At 43.0% G+C, this 25,583-nt stretch overlaps 1 protein-coding gene across 3 annotated transcripts in view; it reads left to right on the top strand.

Moving 5' to 3' along the window:
* LOC111834231 (tumor necrosis factor alpha-induced protein 2-like) overlaps positions 1-25,255 on the top strand; it is a 57,471-nt gene extending 32,216 nt beyond the window's left edge. For all 3 annotated transcript variants that reach the window (XM_023793293.2, XM_072702655.1, XM_023793292.2), the window contains 6 exons: positions 9,578-9,670; positions 10,296-10,422; positions 15,982-16,104; positions 18,367-18,522; positions 20,450-20,571; positions 21,316-25,255. In XM_023793293.2, coding sequence (XP_023649061.1) covers positions 9,578-9,670; positions 10,296-10,422; positions 15,982-16,104; positions 18,367-18,522; positions 20,450-20,571; positions 21,316-21,526 — 832 coding nt within the window. In that variant the 3' untranslated portion in view covers positions 21,527-25,255. The remainder of the gene's footprint in view (positions 1-9,577; positions 9,671-10,295; positions 10,423-15,981; positions 16,105-18,366; positions 18,523-20,449; positions 20,572-21,315) is intronic.
* The last annotated feature ends 328 nt before the right edge of the window (positions 25,256-25,583 follow it).

Raw genomic sequence — 25,583 nt, 5'->3', positions numbered from 1 at the left:
TCTTACAGCAAATTGATAAAAAAATGTGAAACGTGATGCTAAAAATGGAAATGAAAATCTATATTTTTTTAATAACGTAACGTCAAATCACAATAAGGTTTCAAATTTTTTTTTATATTGGTGTAAACCAAGATACTTTGCAATCACAACTGCTTAGAAGGTTTACAACAAAAAAAAGACATTTTGATAATCGGTTGAAGAACCAAAGTGGTCCTATGCATTTTAATGATAATTAATTAAATTAAATTTCAACCCTTTAACATCCATCCCCAGATTATTCAAGCAAAAAACACCAATCAGAAACACTTGGTAGTTGAAAATACCTGTCTTTGTAAAGAGAAGTCAGAACTTTATTTTATATGCAAAAATGATCATATGTATAGTATACTGTATAATAAAATATCATCTTTAAGTCATATTACTTGTCATTTTTTCACCTTTTTATCACCATTTAAGCTGCTAAGACACAAACAGACACGAATGTATACTGTACTGTGAGCGCTGTGAACAGCAGCCTGAGTACAAGATGAATGAATGAGCATCTTGTGGGGATGCTCATGCTGCTGGCATTTGGGGCGGAAACTGTCATACACTCACGGTGGGCAATGCGGTGCAGTTGTGGTCACATATGTGCGGTCTCGGTACGGTCATAAAATCAATCAGTCATAAGTTGTATACAGTAGGTCGTAAGTCGACGACATCCTGTAGTATTTTTTTATGATGTAGCGTTTTACCACACTACATCGTTATTTGTAAAAAAAAATATAAGCTACTGAAAAAAGTAGTTACATTAGTTAGTAAAGTTAATAACATTGATGATTTTAGTTAGCTACTCACCAACACTATGAGAAAGTAAAAATCCAAACCAGGATTTTGTTTTAACCAGCCAGGTGAGTATTATGAGTTACAGTCACAGAGTACTTAGCTGGTTGGTTGAAACAAAATCTTGGTCAGGATTTGTACTTTCTGGACCTGAACTATCCATGTTGTAAATCATGTTCCTTTAAAGAAGAAAAATAAGATTACTTTAGTTTTACACTCTACCCTATTTTGTGAAAATGTCTTTAAACATGGTGCTTTATTAAGAATGGATTATGGATTATGTTTATACACTGCTCAGAAAAATTAAAGGACCATTTTGAAAACATCAGATCTCAATGGGAAAAACAATCATACTGAATATCTACACTGATATGGACTGAATAATGTTAGGAATGAAAGGATGCCACAACGTTTGATGGAAATGAAAATTCTCAACCTACAGAGGGCTGAATTCAAAGACACCCTGAAAATCAAAGTGAAAAAATGATTGCAGCAACTCACTGATGTTAAACTCCAACTTGCAGGGAAACAGTTTCTTTGGGAGTCGCTGGCGGGACTCCAGCCACTGTAAAACAACTCAGAACTGCTCAATTTAAACAAGCACGATACTCTTCTGCTCTCTGCAGGAGTAGCTCTGCTGCAGCCGCCCGCAGGAAGGCTGCATGCACCATGAAGGGGATGGGGGAAGCCTTCGGGAGCCCCACCCCCAGACGAGTCGAAAACCGTTGGAGGGTCAGGCCTGTTGGGGATCGGGCTGGTGTGAAGCTGAGGCATCGCCTACTGCATGCCAGCACTTGGGTCACAGTTTGAGGCGACCCATCTTGGTAGGCACATGGAACGTCTTGTCTGGCCGACAAGATGACCATCTTCCTCTGCTGTCGAGGGAGCTTTGTAAACTCTCTGAGGTACGGAGACTGGGGAGTGGGCAAATTTCTGTAGGTGTGTATATCTGCTTTTGATCTGGTTAGTCTGATGGCTTTCATACTCAGGGAGTAGCTGTTGCCGTAGCGGATCGGCTCCTTCCGATGGTGTCTGATGTCACTCCTTTCAACGAACATATAATGAGACTCAGGCAAAGGCACTCCTTGGGTGTCTTGTCTGTTGTCTCAGTGTATGCTCTGACCATGGTGAGTGATCTCTCATAGAGGGAGACATTTTACTCGCCACCTTGCTTGGTGGTTGATGGGTGCTAACAAGGTGACACTCCTCTGGTCATGGGTGACTTCAGTGCGATCACTGGCACTAACAGAGCTGTCTATGAGAATTGTGTCCGTCCCCATGGGTCTGGAGACTGGGGTCAAAGTGGCTCCATGTTCCTTGACTTTGCAAAAGGTCAGGGGCTGCGGGTCACTGGATCCTGGTTTCAATGCCCTGAGCTGCATCGTTGGACTTGGTACTCCAATACTGGTGGTGGATCACATCCTTGTGGGCAGTTGCAGAATCTATGGTCTACAGAAGTGCCCAGTTTGTGAATTCTATCCACAGATTTGTTGTTGCTACACTGAAGATTCAGAATAGATGTACCACTTACTAGGAGATTGAGGCTGGACTTAGCCAGACTAGAAGATCAAGCTGTTTCTGATGAGGTTGCACACAGTTTGTGTGAGGATCTTGCAGACTCCGAAGCGACTGCTGACTCTTAACCCTCTGGAGTCGACGGCATCGTCGGCGATGTCGAGTTTCTTTCTCGTGTATTTCAGTTCATAACACGCTGAAATCTTATCATAGAAACATAAAACATAGTAAGATGACATGGTTTACTTTTTTTGCCGATTTAACTTAATTTTAAAAACGTTAATACTTCCGACAATGGACGTTTTGAAAAGAAGATTTAGTCAGTGTTTTTTTCATCTGCATCGGGGGCGTGTAGTACTGCCCTCATGCGAAAACCGATATTCACATTCTAAATAGCCGCATTACCGCGTATTCAAATCGCATTCGCATGGTAATTCGATGAACAGTGCGACGGTGAAACGCGATCCAGATATATCCCCATCAGCGCCATAAAAGGGGGGGAGGGATGTGGCCAAGTGACAATGGCTCATTCATACACATGAAAGTTGCTACATATTCAATGAAAGGAGCTAACAATAGTGACATGACTTTCTTATACATTTATCTAACTGAATGTTGCAACTACACCATTCAGTCATCTTCATGTAGCCAAGACTTTGCTGATTAGATATCTGGGATCAAAACAAACTTCCACCATTGCTTGCTTTGTACTTTTATAATGTGTCAAACTGCATTTTGCAATGTCTATACTTTGATGTCAAATTACAAACTTCACATAAATCTGACATATTTACAAAGTACACTAAGATTAAGATGAGTTTTATGCCAAAACAAATATATATGAAATAACTTATTTGCCATTAATTAAGTTTATGATATTGAATGAAATGTGTGCCCCAGTCAGTGAAAGTGTGTTCCCTACCCCTAGACTCCAGAGGGTTAATGTGATGTGGGAGACCTTACGTGATAAGACCCTGAAGGTTGCCGAGGGTTGTGTTGCTGTTGCCAGTGCTCCCAGAAGGAGGTGTCTCATCTTGCAGGACACCCTGGATATTATCGAGAGTCGCAGCACACGACTTGGTGGGAACTCTAGTCTGTACCAGGAACAGAGAAGAATGGCTGTAAGGGCTCTGAGGGCAGATAAAGAGGAGTTTGATAGACGAATCTGTGAGCAGGTGACACACCATCTGTGGTCTAGTGACACACATCCTGCTTACAGAGGAGTTGTATTTGACTCTCCCTGCCGGCCCCTGGAGGATGGGCTCCCCCTTTGAGTCTGGTCCCTCCCAAGGTTTCTTTCTTCTAGGGAGTTTTTCCTTGCCACTGTCGCCTATGGCTTACTCACTGGGGGCTTTGGGTGGGGTAAAGCGCTTTGGGACAATGTAATGTTGTGATAATGCGCTATACAAAAATAAATTTGTTTGTTTGTTGTTGTTTGAAGCATTACGTACATCTGAATCTGTTCCTCGGAGACTTGCAGTCAGGGTGGGGGATGAAATGGTCCTTACAAATGACACTAGTTGTGACCTGCTAGGTAGACTACTTTAAGCAGTTGTTTAAAGCTGACCCTCCAGCTATGATGTTGGACACCTCTGGGTCCACGATTCTCAAAGCTGATCCTCTGATCAGCTGTAAACCACCCAATCTCACTGAGATTGCATGGGTGGTGAATCAGCTGGGGGTAGGGAAGGCCACGGGGATCTGTGTTACCCGGAGCGAACTTCTCCAGGCTGATGGTAAGGCTGTCTTTCTGTCAATGCAGGCAATCTCTGCTTCCATTTGGGACTCAGATATCATCTTAACTGACTGGAAAGCGGGACTTGTAGTCCCTATCTGGAAAGGGAAGGGTGATCGCTTGGATTGTGGCAACTACAGGGGGATAACACTGCTTTCCTTGCTAGGGTCATCCTTAACAGGATCCATGATCAGCAACCGGAGCAGTCTGGTTTTACACCTAAGAAGTCTATCATTGACCGGATCCTTACACTGAGGGTTCTCATCAAGCGCAAGTGCAAATATCAGCAGAGGTTCTTTGCAGTCTTTGTCGATTTTCGTAAAGGGTTTGACTCGAGTTGCCCTGTGGGACATCCTGAGACTTCACGGGATCCCCCAGAATTTGCTGGATGTCATGGCCGGCCTGTACACTGGTACTGTGAGTGCTGTGCAGAGTGGAGGGAGAGCCTCTGCGTTGTTCCCAGTTGATTCTGGGGTTCGCCAGGGGTGTGTTCTTGCTCCTACTCTGTTCAATGCTTGTATGGTCTGGGTGTTGATTTACTGATCTCGACTTTGTTGACAATGCAGTGATCTTAGTGGAGTCAGTGGAAGCTCTGATGGGGGCTCTCGAGACACTGAATGAGGATTCTGAGTGTCTGGGATTGTGGGTATCCTGAGTAAAGACTAAGATCCAGACATTTAATGACTTCTTAGGCACAGCCATCAGTAGTGTGCTTGTCTGCTGGGAGAATGTTGACCTTGTCGAGAGATTTATCTACCTTAGCAGCGACATTCATGTCTCAGGTGACTTTTCCTATGAAGTCAGCAGGTGGATTGGAAGAGCATGGGTGGTCATGGGTTGCTGGAAAGGGGTGTGTGGTGCTGCCAATATCTTTGTAAGTGGACGAAGGTCCAAGTCTTTAGAGTCCTGGTGCTCCCTGTCTTGCTGTATGGCTGTGAGGCATGGATGCTATCTAGTGAGCTGAGATGAAGACTGGACTCCATTAGTACTGTGTCTCTTCAGAGAATCATTGGGTACCGCTGGTTTGAGCTAGTGTTGAATGAGCGGTTCCTAGAGGAGTCCAAAATGAGGCACATTGTGAGGGAGTGTCAGTTATGACACTACACCCATGTGACATGTTTCCTTGAGGGTGATCCGGCTCACAGGATTCTCATTGCTGAGGACCCAAGCAGCTGGACCAGGCCAAAGGGATGCCCATGTAACACCTGGCTGTCGCAGATCAATGGGCATTTCTGGAGGGTGGGACTGCCTGAGGGATTGCCGGCTGGGATCCCGAGGAGTTTCACCGTGTGGTGGGTGCATACTCCCCAACCTGACCTGACTCAAAATCATACTCAGTAGTTTGTATGGCCCCCACGTGCTTGTATGCATGCCTGCCAATGTCGGGTCATACTCCTAATGAGATGACAGATGGTGTCCTGGGGGTTCTCTTCCCAGATCTGGACCTGGGCATCACTGAACTCCTGGACAGTCTGAGGTGTCACCTGGTGGCATTGGATGGACCGAAACATAATGGTGTTCTATTGAATTTATATCAGGCGAGCGTGGGGGGCAGTCAATGATATCAATTCTTTCATCCTCCAGGAACTGCCTAAATACTCTCGCCGGGCATTGTCATGCACCAGGAGGAACCCATGACACACTGCACCTGCATAAGGTCTGACAATGGGTCCAAGGATTTCATCCTGATACCTAATGGCAGTCAAGGTGCCATTGTCTAGCCTTTAGTGGTCTGTATGTCCCTCCATGGATATGCCTCCCCAGACCATCACTGACCCACCACCGAACTGGTCATGCTGAACAATGTTACAGGCAGCATAATGTTCTCTACAGCTTCTCCAGACCCTTTCACATCCGTCACATGTGCTCAGGGTGAACCTGCTCTCATCTGTGAAAAGCACAGGGTATGAGTGATGAACCTGCCAATTCTGGTATTCTATGGCAAATGCCAATTGAGCTTCACGGTGCTGGGCAGTGAGCACTGGGCTCACTAGAGGACGTCAGGCCCTCAGGCCCTCAGGCCACCCTCATAAAGTCTGTTTCTGATTGTTTGGTCAGAGACATTCACACCAGCGGCCTACTGGAGGTAATTTTGTAGGGCTTCTGGCAGTGCTAATCAATTCAATTCAATTCAATTCAATTCAATTCAATTTTATTTATATAGCGCATTATCACAACATTACATTGTCTCAATGCGCTTTACATTTCTGCCTCGTAAGGACCCCCCAGTGAGTAAGCCAAAGGCAACAGTGGCAAGGAAAAACTCCCTAAGAGGAAGAAACCTTTGGAGGAACCAGACCCAAAGGGGGAGCCCATCCTCCAGGGGCCGGCAGATGAGTCAAACAAACAAGATGATATGACTAAGCTAATACAGGGGTTGAAATATCAGTCTCAATGCAGCGGCCGACCGGTGCAGGCACGGGGTGCTTGATGCACGATGGCAGGATTAATAGAGGCATAGCCGCAGGGAAGGATGGCGAGGCATCGCGTTGAGCCAAGGGCAGGCAGGTTGGAGGGTAGTTGCCGGAGGTGGAGGTAGTTGTCTTGCAGGCAGCAGAGGCATAAATTCTTCAATGACATGGTGCTCCAGGCAGCACACCCCAGAAGGGGTGAGGGAGGAAGTAAGAAAAATAGTGTATTAGCCAGAGTTGAGGAAACCAGAGACAATGCAAGCAAAATGATCGAGTGCAATATTCATGTAGGCTCCGGCAGATCTGGCTAGCAGCATGAGAAAGAGGGAGAGACAGGCGGGAACACAGGCATGGGGACTCCCTGAACATCAGCACTCTAGTGTAAAGCTAGAGTGACAGCACTGACGCATCAGTTTATCCAAAGCCAATGACACCGAACCCCACCCAGCTCTCATACTGTTAGTCTGACTGGGAGTGAGCGACTAGCTGGAACCAGAACTAGGTTTCCTATACGCTAAGCAATACAAGTGCGTTTTTAATCTAGACTTGAAAAGCGAGAGTGTGCCTGAATCCCGCACATCCTCCTTGCACAAAGGAGCAGATACTGGTCCTGCTGATGGGTTAAGCACCTCTACGGCCTTGTACAGCTCTCCTAGAATAATTGCCTGTCTCCTGGACTGTCCTGGGAGACACAGCAAACCCTCTGCCAATGGTACGTATTGATGTGCTATCCTGGGGGCGTTGGACCTTTGTAGGGTGGTATCGCCTCATGCTACCAGTAGTGGCACTGATCGTAGCAAATGCAAAACTAGTGAAAAAAACAGTCGGAAAAGATGAGGAGGGAAAAATGTCAGCGGCCTCCACCTTTTAACCTTTTAAACTATTCTGTTTTGGGGGTCATCTCATTGTTGCCACTCTAGTGCATCTGTTGTTAATTTCATTAACACCAAAGCAGCTGAAACTAATTAATAACCCCCTTTGCTACTTAACTGACCAGATCAACATCCCAAAAGATTAATTGACTTGATGCTATGCTCTTGTTAAAAAGTGTTCCTTTAATTTTTTTTGAGCGCTGTATATCACATTAGAAAAACAAACGTGAGTAAAACATTCATTTCAGTAGTAATTAATGGGAAACCAAAATTATAGTACTAAAAAAGCTGTTCTGAGTTAAAAAGCTCATTGACAAGCAGTTTCATTGGGTGCTTTTTAATAAGTAACACCTTTGCAATAACATACAGTCATGGCCAAAAGTTTTGAGAATGACACAAAATCTGCTGCCTCAGTTTTTATGATGCCAGTTTGCATTTGCATATACACCAGATGAATTGATCAGGTGATCAGATGAATTGCAATTAATTGCAAAGTCCCTGTTTGCCATGAAAATGAACATAATCCCAAGAAACCCATTTCCACTACACTTCAGCCCAGCCACAAAAGGACCTGCTAACATAATTTCAGTGATTCTCTTATTAATACAGGTGAGAGTGTTGACGAGGACAAGGCAGGAGATCATTCTGTCATGCTAATTGAGTTAGAATAGCAGACTGGATGCTTTAACAGGAGGGTGGTGCTTGGAATCATTGTTTTTCCTCTATTAACCATGCTTACCTGTAAAGCAACACGTGCAGTCATCTTTGCTTTGCACAAAAAGGGCTTCACAGGCAAGGATATTGCTGCTAGTACAGTAAGACTGCACCTAAATCAGCCATTTATCAGATTATCAAGAACTTCAAGAAAAGATGTTCAATTGTTGTGAAGAAGGTTTGAGGGTGCCCAAGAAAATCCAGCAAGTGCCAGGACTGTCTCCTAAAGTTGATTCAGCTGCAGAATCGGGGCACCACCAATACAGAACTTACTCAGGAATGGCACCAGGCAAGTGTGAGTGCATCTGCATGCACAGTGAAGCGAAGACTTTTGTAGGATGGCCCGGTGTCAAGAAGGGCAGTAAAGAAGCCACTTCTCTCCAAGAAAAACATCAGGGACAGACTGATATTCTGCAAAAGGTACAGGGTTTGGACTGCTGAGGACTGGGATAAAGACATTTTCTCTGATGAATCCCCTTTTCCTTTGTTTGGGGCAACTGGATAAAAGATTGTCTGGAGAAGAAAAGGTGAGCGCTACCATCACTCCTGTGTTATGCCAACAGTAAAGCATCCTGAGACCATTCATGTGTAGGGTTGCTTCTCAGCAAAGGAAGTGGGCTCACTCACAATTTTGCCTAAGAATACAGCCATGAATAAAGAATGGTACCAAAACATCCTCCGAGAGCAACTTCTCCCAACCATCCAAGAATAGTGTGGTGATGAACAATGCCTTTTCCAGCATGATGGAGCACCATGCCATAAGGCAAAAGTGATTACTAAGTGTCTCGGGGAACAAACATCGACAACTCCCTAGACCTTAATCCCATTGAGAACTTGTGGGCAATCCTCAAACAGGGGGTGGGCAAACTGAAACCCACAAATTCTGACTCCATGCATTGATTATGCAAGATTAGGCTGCCATTAGTCAGGATTTGGCCCAGAAGTTGATTGACAGCATGCCAGGGTGAATTGCAGAGGTCTTGATAAAGAAGGCCCCACACTGCAAATATTGACTCTTTGCATAAATTTAATGTAATTGTCAATAACAGCCTCTGACACTTATGAAATGCTTGTACGTATACTTCAATATACCACAGAAACATCTGACAAAAAGATCTACAAACACTGAAGCAGCAAACTTTGTGAAAACCAATACTTGTGTCGTTCTCAAAACTTTTGGACACAACTGTACAACACCAAACATTAGCGTTTAGTATCCATCTGACAGCCAGTGACTGCAATTGCAAATAATCTCAAAATTGCAAGAACAGAACTAAATGAGTCAGTCAAAAAAAAAATTAAAAAAAAGAAAATATTTGTGCAGAAGATATGTGCAGATATGTTAAACATTGCTTGTCAATGGACTTTTGTTATGAAAACAATAAATTTGCAACATTTTTACTAACTAACAAACGTATAGCTACTTCCCAGAACCTGTGTGTCGTCTTTCCATTTGCTGCTGGGTCTCTGTATATTTACTAAGGCATCGGCCTCATTATGCATTACAGCTATAGGGAATCCCTGAAGAATCAAATGAAAGTGAAACAGATCAATGTGAAACCAATAATAAAGGGCAGCTTATCAGGCATCTGCCAGCTCAGGTAAGTCATCTAATTATAAAAGGCTTTAGCTGCATGTGTGTGTTTGTGTGTTTTTGTAACTATTACAATCTGGGGACCAGTTGTATCCACAATGTGATAAAAACCTGTAACTTCATATCTTGTGGGGACATTTTTTCTGTCCCCACAAGAATAATCTCAATTTTATAAAAAATCTGTAAACAAAGTACAAAACCTAAAAATGCCAAAAGTCAAAAGCGTCAATCTCGGATAGCAATGTGACAATGTTGTTAAAGTTTTTTACAAGATCTAACTGAAGATGGTCCAGTGTGGAGCTGATTTATGCAGTGGTTTTGTATTTGGAGCTTTGTGTGGTTAAAGTAAGGCTTATGCTCAGATGTGGATAGTTCAAGTCCAAAAATTTAAAATCCAGACCAAGAATCTGTTTCAACCTGCCAGTTGGGTAATCTGTGTATTTTTATAGTTAACTGGTTGACTGAAACAAAATTTTGATCTGGATTTTTACTTTCTGGACCTGATCTATCTACCTCTTCCTGTACTGTAGTGAAATCCCTTTTCCAGAAGGACAGTACTAGCTTATGTTTGTAGTACAGTGATGGAGTGCATTGTTTTTTTTACAATGACCAGACAGGTGAATTTCCCACAGGGACTATATTGTGGTTTCCATGGACCCCCAGCCTGAAGATGTGAGGGTCAGACACCTGGACATAGTGAATGACATGGAGAAGCAGTGCTATAAGTACCTGATAAACAGCATACAAAGTGACATAAAGGTACTGGGAAAGGTTTCACTTTATAGGCAGCCACCTTGTTGCTTTCTCTCAGATGAACTAAATGATGAATAGCTTACTGTACAGTGCACACAGAAAGTCTTGGGACGCTTGCTTAATTTTGTAATAATTGTGCAAATTTATTGGTTTCAAAACAAGTCCATTGACAGGTAATGTTTAACATATCTGCACATATCTTTCACACAGACATTTTCTTTTTATTAAGTGTCATATTTTTTTGACTGACTCATTCAGTTCTGTTCTTGCAATTTTGCTTTTAATTGTAATTGTGGTCACTGGCACCCAAAGACATACTAAACGCTAATGTTTGGTGTTCTGGTGTTAAAGTGTTGCTAATTAAAAAGAACCCAATGAGATTGCTTGGCCATGACCTTTTATCTCAGAGCAGCTCTTTTAGAACTATAATTTGGGTTTCAATTTATTACTACTTGAAATGAATGTTTTACTTAATGATACTGGTTGTTTCTAATGCCATCCATCCATCCATTAACTTCCGCTTATCCGAGGTCGGGTCGCGGGGGCAGCAGTCTCAGCAGGGAAACCCAGACTTCCCTCTCCCCGGCCACTTCCTCCAGCTCCTCTGGGGGAGTCCCGAGGCGTTCCCAGGTCAGCCGAGAGACATAGTCCCTCCAGCGTGTCCTGGGTCTTCCCCGGGGCCTCCTCCCAGTGGGACATGCCCGGAAGACCTCACCAGGGAGGCGTCCAGGAGGCATCCTAAACAGATGCCCGAGCCACCTCATCTGGCTCCTTTCAATGCGGAGGAGCAGCGGCTCTACTCTGAGTCCCTCCTGAATGACCGAGCTCCTCACCCTATCTCTAAGGGAGAGCCTAGCCACCCTGCGGAGAAAACTCATTTCGGCCACTTGCACTTGCAATCTCATTCTTTCAGTCACTTCCCACAGCTTGTGACCATAGGTGAGGGTAGGAACGTAGACCGACTGGTAAATCGAGAGCTTTGCCTATTGGCTCAGCTCCTTCTTCACCATGTCAGACCGATACAGCGCCCGCATCACTGCTGACGCCGCACAGATCTGCCTGTTGATCTCCCGCTCCATCCTTCCCTCACTCGTGAACAAGACCCCGAGATATTTAAACTCCTCCACTTGGGGAAGGACCTCCTCCCCGACCCGGAGAGAGCACTCCACCCTTTTCCGGCTGAGGACCATGGTCTCGGATTTGGAGGTGCTGATTTTCATTCCAGCCACTTCACACTCGGCTGCGAACTGTTCCAGTGAGAGCCGAAGGTCACGGTCTGATGAGGCCAACAGAACCACATCATCTGCAAAAAGCAGAGACCTAATCCTGAAGTCACCAAACCGGACACCCTCAACACCCTGGCCGTGCCTAGAAATTCTGTCCATAAAGGTTATGAACAGAATTGGTGATAAAGGGCAGTCCTGGCGGAGTCCAACCCTCCCTGGGAACGAGTCCGACTTACTTCTGGCAATGCGGACCAAGCTCTGACACCGGTTGTACAGGGACCGAACAGCCCTTATAAGGCAGTCCGGCACCCCATATTCCCGGAGCACTCCCCACAGGACTCCCCGAGGGACACGGTCAAATGCCTTCTCCAAGTCCACAAAGCACATGTAGACTGTTTGGGCAAACTCCCACGCACCCTCCAGGACCCTGCCGAGAGTATAGAGCTGGTTCACTGTTCCACGGCCAGGGCGAAAACCACACTGCTCCTCTTGAATCCAAGGTTCGACTATCCGACAGACCCTCCTCTCCAACACCCCCGAATAGATCTTACCAGGGAGGCTGAGGATTGTGGTCCCTCTATAGTTGGAACACACCCTCCGGTCCCCTTTCTTGAAGATGGGAACCACCACCCCGGTCTGCCAATCCAGAGGCACCGCCTCCGATGTCCAAGTGATGCTGCAGATGTGTGTCAACCAAAACAGCCCTGCAACATCCAGAGCTTTGAGGAACTCTGGGCGGATCTCATCCACCCCCGGGGCCCGGCCACCGAGGAGCTTTTTAACCACCTCAGCAACCTCTGCCCCAGAGATAGGCGAGTCCACCCCTAAGTCCCCAGACTCTGCTTCCTCATTGGAAGGCGTGTCGGTGGGATTGAGGAGGTCTTCAAAGTATTCCTTCCACCGACCCACAACGTCCCGAGCTGAGGTCAGCAGTGCACCATCCCCACCATAAACAGTGTTGATGCTGCAACGCTTTCCTGCCCTGAGACACCAGATGGTGGACCAGAATCTCCTCAAAGCCATCCGGAAGTCATTCTCCTTGTCCTCTCCAAACTCCTCCCATACCCGAGTTTTTGCCTCAGCGACCACCGAAACCGCGTTCCGCTTGGCCCACCGGTACTCATCAGCTGCTTCCGGAGTCCCACAGGCCAAAAAGGCCCGATAGAAGACTCCTTCTTCAGCTTGACGGCATCCCTCACCGCCGGTGTCCACCAGCAGGTTCGGGGATTGCTGCCGCAACAAGCACCGACCACCTTATGGCCACAGCTCCAGTCAGCCGCCTCCACAATGGAGGCGCGGAACATGGCCCATACAGACTCGATGTTTCTGGTTGTTTTCATTAGCCCTCCGTATTTCGTCCGCGTTTAGGTTTGTTTCTCCAATACGGTCATTGTATTGTCCGTCTGCGTTTTGCCTGCTTTACTTGTAATTAAACCCCGTATTCCCTGATACCCTGATGTCTGCGCCTTAGTCTCCATTCCATCCCCGCTCGGCTCGACAATATTATTATAATTAAAGGTTTTAATGGTCTATTATTAATATTAAAATAATGAATAAGAAATCTTTATTTTAAAATGTATTTTATTATATAATAATAATTACTGTTACTGTTTATCACTGTTGTTTATAATCAGATTTGTAAATCATTAGTAGACAATTATAAACAAGTTATAACAGTTTTTTTTTAATTATTGATGAGCTACTTCCATTTTTAAGTGCCAAAAAAGAGCCTTGTTTTTTTTATTTTTGTTGTAAAACCAAATTTGCAGTATTTTGACTGAATTAAGCAAGCTTCCCAGGACTTTCTGTGAGCTCTGTGTGTGTGTGTGTGTTTGTGTGTATATATACATATATTTATGTATATATCGGTATTTCCTCACACTTCTGGGACTCTGCCATGGCTTCATACAGGGTGTTCCACCTTAACTTGTGCACTCTTAAACCACACACCTGCAAACAATCTAATTTGGTATAGTCGTCTATTTCACCTGAAACACATAAACAATTACCAGACCAATACTCTTAAGTAGGTTACCTAGCCTTAACTGTCTCATTCTTAAATATGGAAGCCAAAAGACAGGCCATCATTGATCTTGCTCGTGCCGGGAGATCTCCTAAGCAGATTGCAAGTGCCTTAAACGTACACAGAAACACTGTAAACAATGTAAAAAAAATGTACAGAGAGTCAGGAGATGTGAAGAAAAGGTCTACTGGCTCACGTAGAAGTGCTCGAAGCAAAGACGTCATTAGGAAGGTGAAAAACCGAATAAACACCAACCCATGGCGCTCAATACGCAAGATGGCAAAGGATGTGGGTGTGAGCACTACGTCAATGCATCGCATAGTGAAAGAAGACCTTGGTGCCACTTCTAGGGCCATCACCAGCACCCACCTAATAACTGAAGATTCCAGAAAGAAAAGGGTAGACAGGGCGAAACTTCTTTTGAATGATGTCAAACACTCTTCTGGCAGAGTCATCCTCTTCAGTGATGAAAAATTGTTTTGTGTTGATCGGGTTCTCAACCGTAGAAACAACCGTTATATTTCAGCAGATGCAGTAAAGGATGTCCCTGATTGTGTGAAACATGTTTCCAAGACAAAAAACCCTGCCAAAGTCATGGTACTAGGGGTTGTTGCATCCAATGGCAAAAAGTGTCCGCCTGTGTTCATTCCACAAAATGAGAGGGTGAATGCTGATGCCTATATCAAGATGTTGACGAAGCATGTGCTACCTTGGATTCAAAGGACCTTTCCTGATGGAAATTATGTATGGCAGCAAGATGGTGCACCCTGTCATACGGCGAGGAAGACCCAAGAATTTTTGCAGCAGAACATGACCAACTTCTGGGGTAAGGAGATGTGGCCTCCCAACTCACCCGATTTGAATCCCCTGGACTATAGTATCTGGGCATACATGGAGCAGGAGGCCTGCAAGAAACCACATTCATCAGTGCAAGCTCTGAGGGCATCCATCCTCAGAACTTGGAGCAAAATGGATGAGGCATATGTAAGAAAGACGTGCCAGAGTTTTCGTCATAGGCTGGAGAGTGTAATTGAAAAAACGGGTGGAATTATTGAATGACATGTGTTACATAACTATAAGCAATAACCTGTAACATTAAAAGTGTGATTTCAATGTTTCTGTTGTTTTATTTACTCTTACTTTCTGAATAAAGTGGTTGCACAAGTTAAGGTGGAACACCCTGTATGTATTGAGTTTGCATGTTCTTCCCATATTGTTGTGTTTTCCTCTGGGTACTCTGGTTTCCCCCCACAGTCCAAAAGCATGCTGAGGCTAACTGGTGTAAGCAAATTGCCCATAGGTGTGCATGTGTGAGTGAATGGTGTGTGAGTGTGCCCTGCAATGAATTTGCACCCCATCCTGAGTTGTTCCCTGCCTTATACCTATAGCATCTGGCATAGGCTCTGGACCCCCCCCCCCATGACCTTGAATAGGAGAAGTGGTTTCAGGAGATAGGTGGATGAAGTTTGTTGAGTTACCCAGAATGAAACATAAACCCAAACTCGCTGAGGATCATCACTGGCTTCTGTGTGTATAATGATGAGTAAACTACATATAATTTAGTTCACCATAGCAAGGACAGTGTTTTTTTAGGAAGTTTATTTTAGTGCCATTTTTTTTAGCTGCGATTATATGTTATAGTTTTTGCCCTATAATTATGTCACAGTCACACTGAAACTCATTTCTGGAAAACGGGTTACAAAATAAACGTCAGCAGACATCCTGGAAGGAAGCACGTTTTGTTAGTGAACCAGGAAGATGCCACCCACTGTTGGCTCTCCAGTCCATGCTCTGTGATTAAGCTCTAAGCTCACCTGTGAGTCAGGTCTGCTTACAAAGGGTGCACCTTCCATGCTTGCAGATCGGTGTGCTGGAAAAAATACACAAAACCAAACTGGTTTTGAAAAAGGAAAATATTACAACACAGAATGATGAAAAGCAACAAAACTTGCAGAAACTGTTCAGATCAGTTGTTGTTATATTCACTGATGGAGACTTCTAAGCATTTATGCAAGTCACTCTGGCTAAGGCTGTCTGCCCCTGTAACCCTGAACAGGATAAGCGGTTTAAGAAAATGGATGGATTATTGTTATTATAAATTTCCTAGGCTTTGTAGCTCATAGCTATGGTTTTAATAAGGGGTCTGTAGTGGGCAAAGTACTTGGGGCACCTTATTGTCATGTGAAGCATTCAGGCACCTAAAAATCCACCGTCTGGTGTCAGTGCTTCCTGGTATTCACGAGTCAGGGTATGGTGAATAAGCAGACAGTCGTGGAACTTGACCTGAAGCCCACATGTGCCTTCATATTCCCACAGCCACATTATAATCAGCTGGGGACAGCATCATGGCTGAGTGACGGCAGCGTGATGACGGAGCTGCTGATGAAGATTAGGGAAAATGTGGAAGCCCACAAGGACATGAGGCCCAGCTGCCTGCAGGTCTGATTCCCTATAGAAGAATGATCTAGATTAAGGGTGGCCAAACTTTTTTGGTTGTGGGCCACACACAGAAAATTTCAAGTAGTCAGGGGCCAAACAATATTAAGTGTGAAAAACTGTTCTTAGACCAGAAAACCCCTGTGCCATTGAAAAATAATTTTCTATCAAAATAACCATATAACGCTACTGAATAGTTTAACTGTTGACATTACAGTAGCCTAATAATGTAGTATGCATATTATAGTAGACATTTCTGTATCTTTAATTTAAATGAATGCAATAAAACTCTTTAAAACTCTCATTCAAAAAAGTGCAGAATAGGCTGGGTGCAAAACAGAAACAGTAGAAAAGATGATGAAAGCGACAAGGCAGTCTCCAACATTCCTGCATAGCTCTTAGTGAATACACTGCAGGGTCCAAGTGTCCAACTTAATGATTATGATGAAAATTATTCATTTTGCGATGGTGTTTGAAATTTTCAGAACTCCCTTGCTTTTTTCCATCTTCTCGGTTATGCCATGTTTAATCAACTGAGGTACAAGTTAGTTTCAACACTAGATGTCGCTGCCAGTGTGAACAAGTATAGTACAGTAGTTCTACTATAATGTGACTAATGTGATCATGAAAAACCACATGTTCACTAAAATCACTTACTAAAATACACATATCCAATGGGAACATTAGGGTTAGGGAATGCGACTTCAAAACTTAGCAACTTACGTCAAAGAAAATGAATTAAATAATAAAAACAGTGATACCAGAGGCAAATTGTCACACCCCGATCGTGCTGATCCTTCTGTGCCACGCCCCCCTCGTTAACCTCACGTCGATTCCCAGTGTTTCACGGCTGTTTTCAATTGTCTGTATTAGTTCGATGTATTTAAGTCCACGTCAGAGTTTGTTTCCCGAGTTCTGTCAGTGCAGTGTCATGCGTTGTATTGTTCCGTGTTGTTTTTCCCTTATGCCCTTGCGTTCTCCAATTAAATCTTTTTATTTAACCCCATTCCTACTTTCGTTCGCCTGCTTCCCTGGTCCGTCTTTTACGCGTCGTGACAGAAATAATGTAACTAAATGCATTTTAAATAAGAAATAATAACACATTAACTAATTATGTGATAAACATCTCCTATGTCTTATTAGTCTCACGAGAATTGCTTAGTGACCGCTTCAGTCAAACGTGCCAAAACTCTAACCATTTTGGTCATCATTAGTTGGGTGTAGTGAGCCATGGCCACCTTGCCACTGGGCATGAACACACCACAAGCACGATGGATAACAGTATATGGAGGGACACTGAAGGCAACATGTCTACAGACAGTCTACGAAAAGCAAATTTAAGTAAATTTACAAAATGCTGCTGTATTTTTATATTATAATTTGTCAAATATTTTTTAATTTTAAGAATCTAATATTTTGACCTGTGCAATATGTGGATGTACAAAAGGTATGATTCTTTTAGATATGACAATCAGTTAAGTCAATTCATTGTAAAGAACCATAAGAACATAAGAACATAAGAAATTTACAAACGAGAGGAGGCCATTCGGCCCATCAACCGATTTAAAAGAATGATTTGTTCACTTGGATAGTTGTTTTTGTGCACAAGTTGTATATCTCGCTAAGAGTATATGGCGTTGTACTTCGAGAAGTGCTTTTCGCTCCGATTAAAAATCATGCGAATAAAAATGCGATTCCACTTTCCATTGGACTTCGGTACTAATCATGTTAGGACATATTCACGGTGTGAATATCATGTCCAGAAGCTGTAGCAAAACTGACTGTGGTTATAATTAAGAAGTTCAGTGTACATATTGTCATGACCCGATCGTCCGCTCCTCCTGTGTGCCACGAACCCTCGTTAACCCTGTATGGATTCCCCGTGTTTACCAACTGTTCCTGATTGTTGTCATTAGTTCATTGTATTTAGTCCGCGTTTCTGTTTGTTTCCCCAGTCCGGTCATTGTATTGTTGCGTGTAATGTTACCCCGTGTCTTGCCTGTCCCTATCGTTGCTGTACCTATTAAACTCCATGTTCGCCCTGACTACTGGCTTCCTGCGCTTCTGCGCTTCTGTGCTGTATAGTGTGACACATATAGTGCAATTTGTTAGAGACTATGTTCTGCCAAATTAATTTGGCCAAATGCAATAGGCCCGATAGCCTTTCCATGCCTGATCTGTACGCTCCAGGGACATTATTACACGGATGGCATATCAGTGACTTTGTGGTACTGTGTTACTCATTACATATGTGTGTGCCGTAAGGCGCTGGTAGCACACCTGCACCTGCAGATGATGGTGGAGTACGTGAGGAAGCTAATGAAGAGGAAGCTGAGGCTGAAGTCACGAGAAGAAGAGGACAGACTGGTGGAGAGACTGTGTGAGGACAGCCATGCCCTGAATGACCTGTTCAGCCAGGAGGTTAGTGTTAGTGCCCACCCCCCACAGCCATTGGTAGACCGCCTATTTCTGCAGATCCTGTGCTGCTCTGTATTCTGGCTGGCAGTACTGGTGGGCTGTCACCAGGAGGGATCAGAAGAGGAGTAAATGTGCTCACATTCTTGAAAAATTGTTTCTGCTTATAGGCGAGCATTGCCGGTGAACCATAGAAATAGCTCAGAAATACCTGAAATAGCCAAGGAAATGAACTTTTTCATGCACAAGAAGCTTTTGTGGAGTCACAAAAAATATTTAGTCTTTTGCTGAGACAAAATCCAGCAAGGCTTTGCTTGATTTTGTCAATAAATCTTTTTGTGGCACCTGCTGGTGTAGCTGGTAACTGCACCTCATATTTGTGGATTTTTTTCTACCGATCAGCTGTGATATACATTGGACAAAAATCTGCAAATAAACAGGAGATAAGTAATACATGTAACCCACATTTAAAGGAATCCTTGGGTTCCTTTAAATCAGAGCTAGATAAGATTTTAACAACTCTGACCTATTAGTTAAGTTCTTCCCAAGCGAGCTCGATGGGCCAAATGGCCTCCTCTCGTTTGTATAGTTCTTATGTTCTTATGTAACATAAGAACATAAGAAATTTACAAACGAGAGACCATTTGGCCCATCAAGTTCGTTTTGGGAGAACTTAACTAATAGCTCAGAGTTGTTAAAATCTTATCCAGCTCTGATTTAAAGGAACCCAGGGTTTTAGCTTGCGCTACACTAACAGGAAGACTATTCCATACTCTAACTACACGCTGTGTAAATAAGTGCTTTCTCAAATTCATTTTAAAATGTTCTCCTACTAATTTTCACTTGTGGCCATGAGTTCTAGTATTTAAACTAATTGAAATAGCCATTTGGCTGAACAGCATCCAGACCTCCTAGAATCTATGATCCACAAATAGACGGGAAGTGATCTACAAATGTGCAAAACACGTTTCATATGTACAAATTGCTCCTTATTTTTGTGGATTTCAAACAACACAAAAGAAATACAGGGGTACCTCAGAACTCGAATTTAATCCGTTCAGAACTCTGGATCGAATCCTAAAAAGTTCGAGTTGTGATCGAATTTTCCCCATAAGAAATAATGGAATGTTTTTTTAGCATTTAAACACGAAATGAACCGGATAAAACAAGAAGAGCATATACTGTCCTAAACACATACAGTATAAGCACATTTATATAACCTTCCGTGTGCCACGCCCCCACGTTAATGTGGAATCCCCGTGTGATCAGCTGTTTCTAGTTGTTTTCATTAGCCCTCTGTATTTCATCTGCGTTTCAGTTTGTTTCCCCAGTCTGGTCATTGTATTGTCTGTCTGCGTTTTGCCTGCCTTACCTGTAATTAAACCCCGTATTCCCCGATACCCTGACATCTGCGCCTCTGTTCGATCCCCGCTGGGCACAACATTATAATAATTAAACGTAGTAATGGTTTATTATTAATATTAAAATAATGAATAAGAAATCTTTATTTAAAAATGTATTTTATTATATAATAATAATTACTGTTACTGTCTATCATTGTCTAAATGTATTTTTGTCACAACGAATGCGAGGCTGAGACTGAAGCGTTACCCTTTGTTTCCGCTGAGAGACGTGCCGTGTGACTAATTTCCCGGCGCACAAGTTATCTTAGGTCGGCTTTCACAGTTTGACTTCTGAGATTCAGATCGAGCTCTAGGTAATTTTTTTCGAATTGGTTGGTTCGACTTTTAAGAAATTGGAGTTCTAATGAGTTCGAGTACTGAGGTACCACTGTACATATTTTTGGTCAGTGAAATATTTGTGCAGCATGGTACATACTGTATTTGTGGATTGTTTTCTGTGGGTTACAAATAATAAAAAAAAAAAGTCCAATAAAACTTCCATAGCCCTCTGACTCTTATTTTTTATCCAGGGCTCCAAGGAGGAGTGGCTGAGTTCTGTTCTTCCCGGAATTGCTGAAGTTCTGAAGCTGCAAGACCCAGAGGCCATTAAGCTGGAGGTTCTCTCACTGGCTCAGAAATATCCAGATATCAGGTGAGGGCCTGTGGGATAGCACATCTCAGAGACAACCAGACCACAGTCACAATACTCTGCCCCTGATTTGGAGCCAAATATGCTCCTTGACATTCCTGTCTCTGAGGATTATACAGAAAATGAGCTAGTGAATAGTCCTGGCAAGCATATAGCAAATAATAGACTGCATTAATCTCTTGTACTATTATGTTTTTTCAGTTTTTCCCTTTCCTTTAGTGTGCTATGAAGCAATCTGCAAAGTCTTATGGCCTAAAGTAGATGCCAAAAGGTGTAACTCTCACCACAGAAACCACTGTTCTCTAATCTGCCTGAAACACCTTGTTGGAATTCCAGCCCTTAGATTCTGTGACATGTCACCTTATTGGCTCACAGTAACACAGACCTTATTGGCTGCCTATCTGCAAAGGTCCATCTGCAAACTGCAAGACAGGCGTGGAACATGTAGGGCAAGCTGAATAGTCAGGCAAGCTGACCAATCAGAGCATACTGGACTCATCGGGGGTGGCGCTTAAGGCTCAGATAGAATTATAGACAGAATAAATATTGATGTACAGTCTGAGAAAAATATTATGTTGTTGGAACACTGAAGCACGTAAATCTATTGCAGTAGAGCCCAAAAATAAAATTATGAACTGCAAATTTATGATATAGTAGGACCCCTTAAAGCCTCCAGTATTAAGTATCACTACTGGCATGACCTTCATCATAATCCATGTGGTTTGATAATCATGTTCCCTCTCCAAGGGAAGAGCATGTCTGCGCCCTGCTGTACCTCAAGGTCCATCTCTCAAAGGACAACATAGCAAGCATACAGAAAAGCTTGGTGGAGAACCACATCCCATCTGTGCCCACAACTAGCCAACCCTTTTACTCTATGGTGCAGGTCAAGTGGATCTTCAAGGTTGCTCCCTTGAGATCACAGCTCACAGCTACAGGACTACCCAAAATTCCCTAGCAGTTTTCAATGCTCTTAGCCTAGCCTGTTGTACTCTCCATTTTTTAAACATTTGTTATATACTGTATAATGATTCACAGGCATATGAGGCTATGATTTGTACACATTCTGTTTCAGTTTGCTGTGTAGTCTTCTGAACCTGTCTCATTATTACTGCATTTACTGTATAAAGCATGGATGTGTGTACTTGTAAATTCTAACTCTGATCTTTAGGCTCTTGCACTCATCAAGTGCAAGTCCACAAACATGCAAAACACCTGTGATATCTGCTGTACTTCAAAAATAACAGAGCTGTAGTCAAGACCACCTTTGTCAAGTCCAAGACAAGCCCAGAACCAGTCCAAGGGCAAATACCAAGGAGACCAAAATAATATAAAAATGTCTTGAGACAGGATTCGAGTCTAACTACAACCCTGAATAATAGATTATTAAGCTTTTAGTGCATAATGTAACCACATGCTCTCCAAGTACCATTTCAGTTATCTAATATAAAACAAGGAGTCATTCAAGAACCTTAAGCTGAATATAATGTGAACTATTTCATCCATTGCCTGGATCACTGTCTTTGTTACAGGCAGCTTGTTGACACTGTTGTGTCAAGACAGCTGGAGTGTATGAGGACATTTTTACCCTGTCTTCTGGGTATTTTGGACTGTTTATATTTGCTACCCGGCTCCTTCAAAGGTCTTTTGAGGGCTGCCTGTCCAGGGAAGGGAAAGCTGTTGTGGAACTACAGTGGTACCTCAGTTCTCAAACTTATTAGAACTCGAATTTCTTAAAAGTCGAACCAACCAGTTCAAAAAAAAATTACCTAGAGCTCGATCTGAATCTCAGAAGTCAAACTGTGAACGCCGACCTAAGATAACTTGTGGCACACGGAAGGAGTGGACGATCGGGGCAGGACGCATTGTTTGGATACATTTATTTTCTTACTTTACACATTACTGTTTTGATAAATGTGCTTAGATGTGTTTAGTACAGTATATGCTCTTCTTGTTTTATCTGGTTCACTTTGTGTTTAAATGCTAAAAAAAAACATATTTAGGTGTAATTTTTTGGGGCCGGGTACCAATTCATTGGTTTTCCATTATTTCTTATGGGGAAAATTCTATCACAACTCAAACTTTTTAGGATTCGATCTGGAGTTCTGAACGGATTAAATTCGAGTTCTGAGGTACCACTGTATTAACATTAGGGTCCGCTGAGCAGAGTCCATGGGGAATGTTGATGGTGTTTGAGACAGTGCCCCTATTCAGAGTGCTCCCTTATGGTAGAAGAGGGTAAGGAACACACCTAGGTAAATTTGAGGAAAATGGATTTAATCATTTCTGTTTTATATCATCAGTTTTATCTTCTTATTTAACTTATTATTTTTGTACTTTATGATTCAAGGACACAAACAGCATATATGTTTGAATTTGCCTTGTGAAATATATTGACAATTCTACAAACATACTCTCCTAAATTTCTGACCACATCTATAATAACTATTTATTTTCTGAAGCATTGCATTTTATTTAACACTCTGGTTCTGTAAGTTAATGTGAAAAAATGCCTGCATGTGGGCCAAGTGCAGGCTATTCACTGCCTTGTTAAGCTTTTATTGTTTCTTTGTTTTACTCTGAGACAACAACAACAACAACAAATTTATTTTTGTATAGCGCATTATCACAACATTACATTGTCCCAAAGCGCTTTACAGCTTCCCCTCCCAAAGCCCCCAGTGAGTAAGCCATAGGCGACAGTAGCAAGGATAAACTCCCTAGAAGGAAGAAACCTTGGGAGGGACCAGACTCAAAGGGGGAGCCCATCCTCCAGGGGCCGGCAGGGAGAGTCAAATACAGTTTAGTCTGAAACACAAACGGGGAGCAGGGGGGAGATGACAAGCCGGTGCCAACACTTCCTCCAATCGCCAGGCAGCCAGAAGGCAGGGAGCGGGTCATACAAGGAAGATGACACTGGCAGAACGGCGAGCTGGATGCACGGTCGTCATTGGCAGTGGCGACGTCACATGTTGCAGGGTGTGCTGGACATCTTGATAGATTGAAGGCTCCAGGTAGCACCACCCAGGAGAAGGTGGTGGAAATAAATGCAATTAGTCAAAGTAAGGGAGACTATAGGCAGTGCTAAAAGTTAGATGAGTGCAATATGAAGTGCAATGCTCCGGCAGATATGGCTATGGCAGCGTAAGTAGGAGGGAGAGGCAGGTGGAAATGCAGGCATGGGGAGTCCCTGAAATGTCAGCACTCCAATCCCACAAGCAATTGTGAAGCTAGAGTGACAGCACTGTCAATTCAGTTTATCCAAAGCCAATGGCACCGATCCCCACCCAGCTCTACACCTCACACTATCGGTTTAACTGGGAGTGAGAAGCTAGCTAGAGCTAGAACTAGTGTCCCTATAAGCTAAACTAAATAGGTGTGTTTTTAGTCTAGACTTGAATATTGAAAGTGAGCCTGAAACCCGCACATCCGGTGGAAGACCGTTCCACAGCTGAGGATCTCTATAGGAGAAAGCTCTGCAGCCTGCCGTAGATCTTTCTACCCTAGGTACTAACAGATATCCCGCACCTTGAGATCGAAGCAAGCGTGGGGGATTGTATGTGGTCAGCAGATTATTAAGGTAGTCTGGTGCAAGGCCATTCAGTGCTTTATAGGTTAACAGCAGTATTTTATAGTCAATCCGAGACTTAACTGGTAACCAATGAAGGGAGGATAAGACTGGTGTGATGTGATCAAATTTTTTAGTGTTTGAGAGAACTCTGGCTGCCGCATTTTGTACCAGCTGAAGTTTATTTAAGGAACCAGACGGGCAACCGGAAAGGAGGGCATTACAGTAGTCTAGTCTGGTAGTTACGAAGGCATGTATTAATTTTTCTGCATCACGAAGTGAGAGCATCTTACGAAGCTTGGCTATGTTTCGTAGATGATAAAACGCAGTTCTAGTAATACTTCTTATGTGAGCATCAAAACATAGATCTGAATCTACTAGAAGACCAAGATTTCTAACCACTGTGTTAGGTTGTGTAGGAAGGCCACTAATGCTGAGGTGGTGAAACTTATTTCTTGCAGCCTTGGGACCAATCACCAGTACTTCTGTTTTTTCTGTGTTTAACATTAGAAAATTTTTTGCCATCCAGCACCGAATATCTAACAGACAATCTTCTAACCGAGATAGGAGTGATGTATCATCAGGGTTAACAGATATATATAACTGTGTATCATCTGCATAACAATGAAACCCAACACCATGTTTTCTAATAATGTTACCAAGCAGAGTAATGTCACCTTTGGCAAAAGTGTCTCCTAACTGTAAATATAAATAATTGTTTTAAATTTCTTTTTCCCCTTTATTTGTTTAGCTCTCCTATGATGCATAGTGTGATCGGGTGAACTATGAGTGTGATAATGTGACTCCTGCAATTTGAAGAGTAACACTGCTGATTTATCATTGTAGATGTAATTTCTTTGTGTTGTATTTTGTATACACGTTTTTGGCATTATGTGCAATTTGGCAGTAACTGTGTATATAACAGGCTTTCAGTGTTTGTACCCACTACCATCTTATTCCTGTCCAGCTGTACTCTGCACTTGATTTGGTCAGGGCTGTCAACTTTTCTTTTGAATATATACACAATGTTAAAGTCTTAACTGTATCTGTTAAATGTTTATCTGATACTCTCATTTGTTCATGGATTATTGTATTAATAAACATAAATATCAGCTTCCATCCTTTTCGTTTAACTGAGTGGTCCAGCTTCCAGACACATTTTTGGGGGTGGTGCCTGAGCACCTGCCCATTTGGCAATAGCTTTAAAGGTATTGAGTGCCCCTTTCAACCTTTGATCACCTGCCCCTCAAAAATTCTTTGCACAGCCATGCCTACTTGGGTCCCTTCTCTTGAAGTCTCACCCCTTTACTTTCCGGGTTTTCTTACCCCTTTAAAAAATCATCGGCTGTGTTTCAAATGTCTAATGTCAACTATATAGCGAGTCAGCCATTTTGTAATGCTGTTTGAATTCTGAACTGTAAATTTAATTTACTACTGTACATAGTGC

This window comes from Paramormyrops kingsleyae, chromosome 19 (assembly GCF_048594095.1).
Source record: "Paramormyrops kingsleyae isolate MSU_618 chromosome 19, PKINGS_0.4, whole genome shotgun sequence".
NCBI lineage: Eukaryota > Metazoa > Chordata > Actinopteri > Osteoglossiformes > Mormyridae > Paramormyrops > Paramormyrops kingsleyae.
This window is presented reverse-complemented; position numbering and strand designations above follow the sequence as displayed.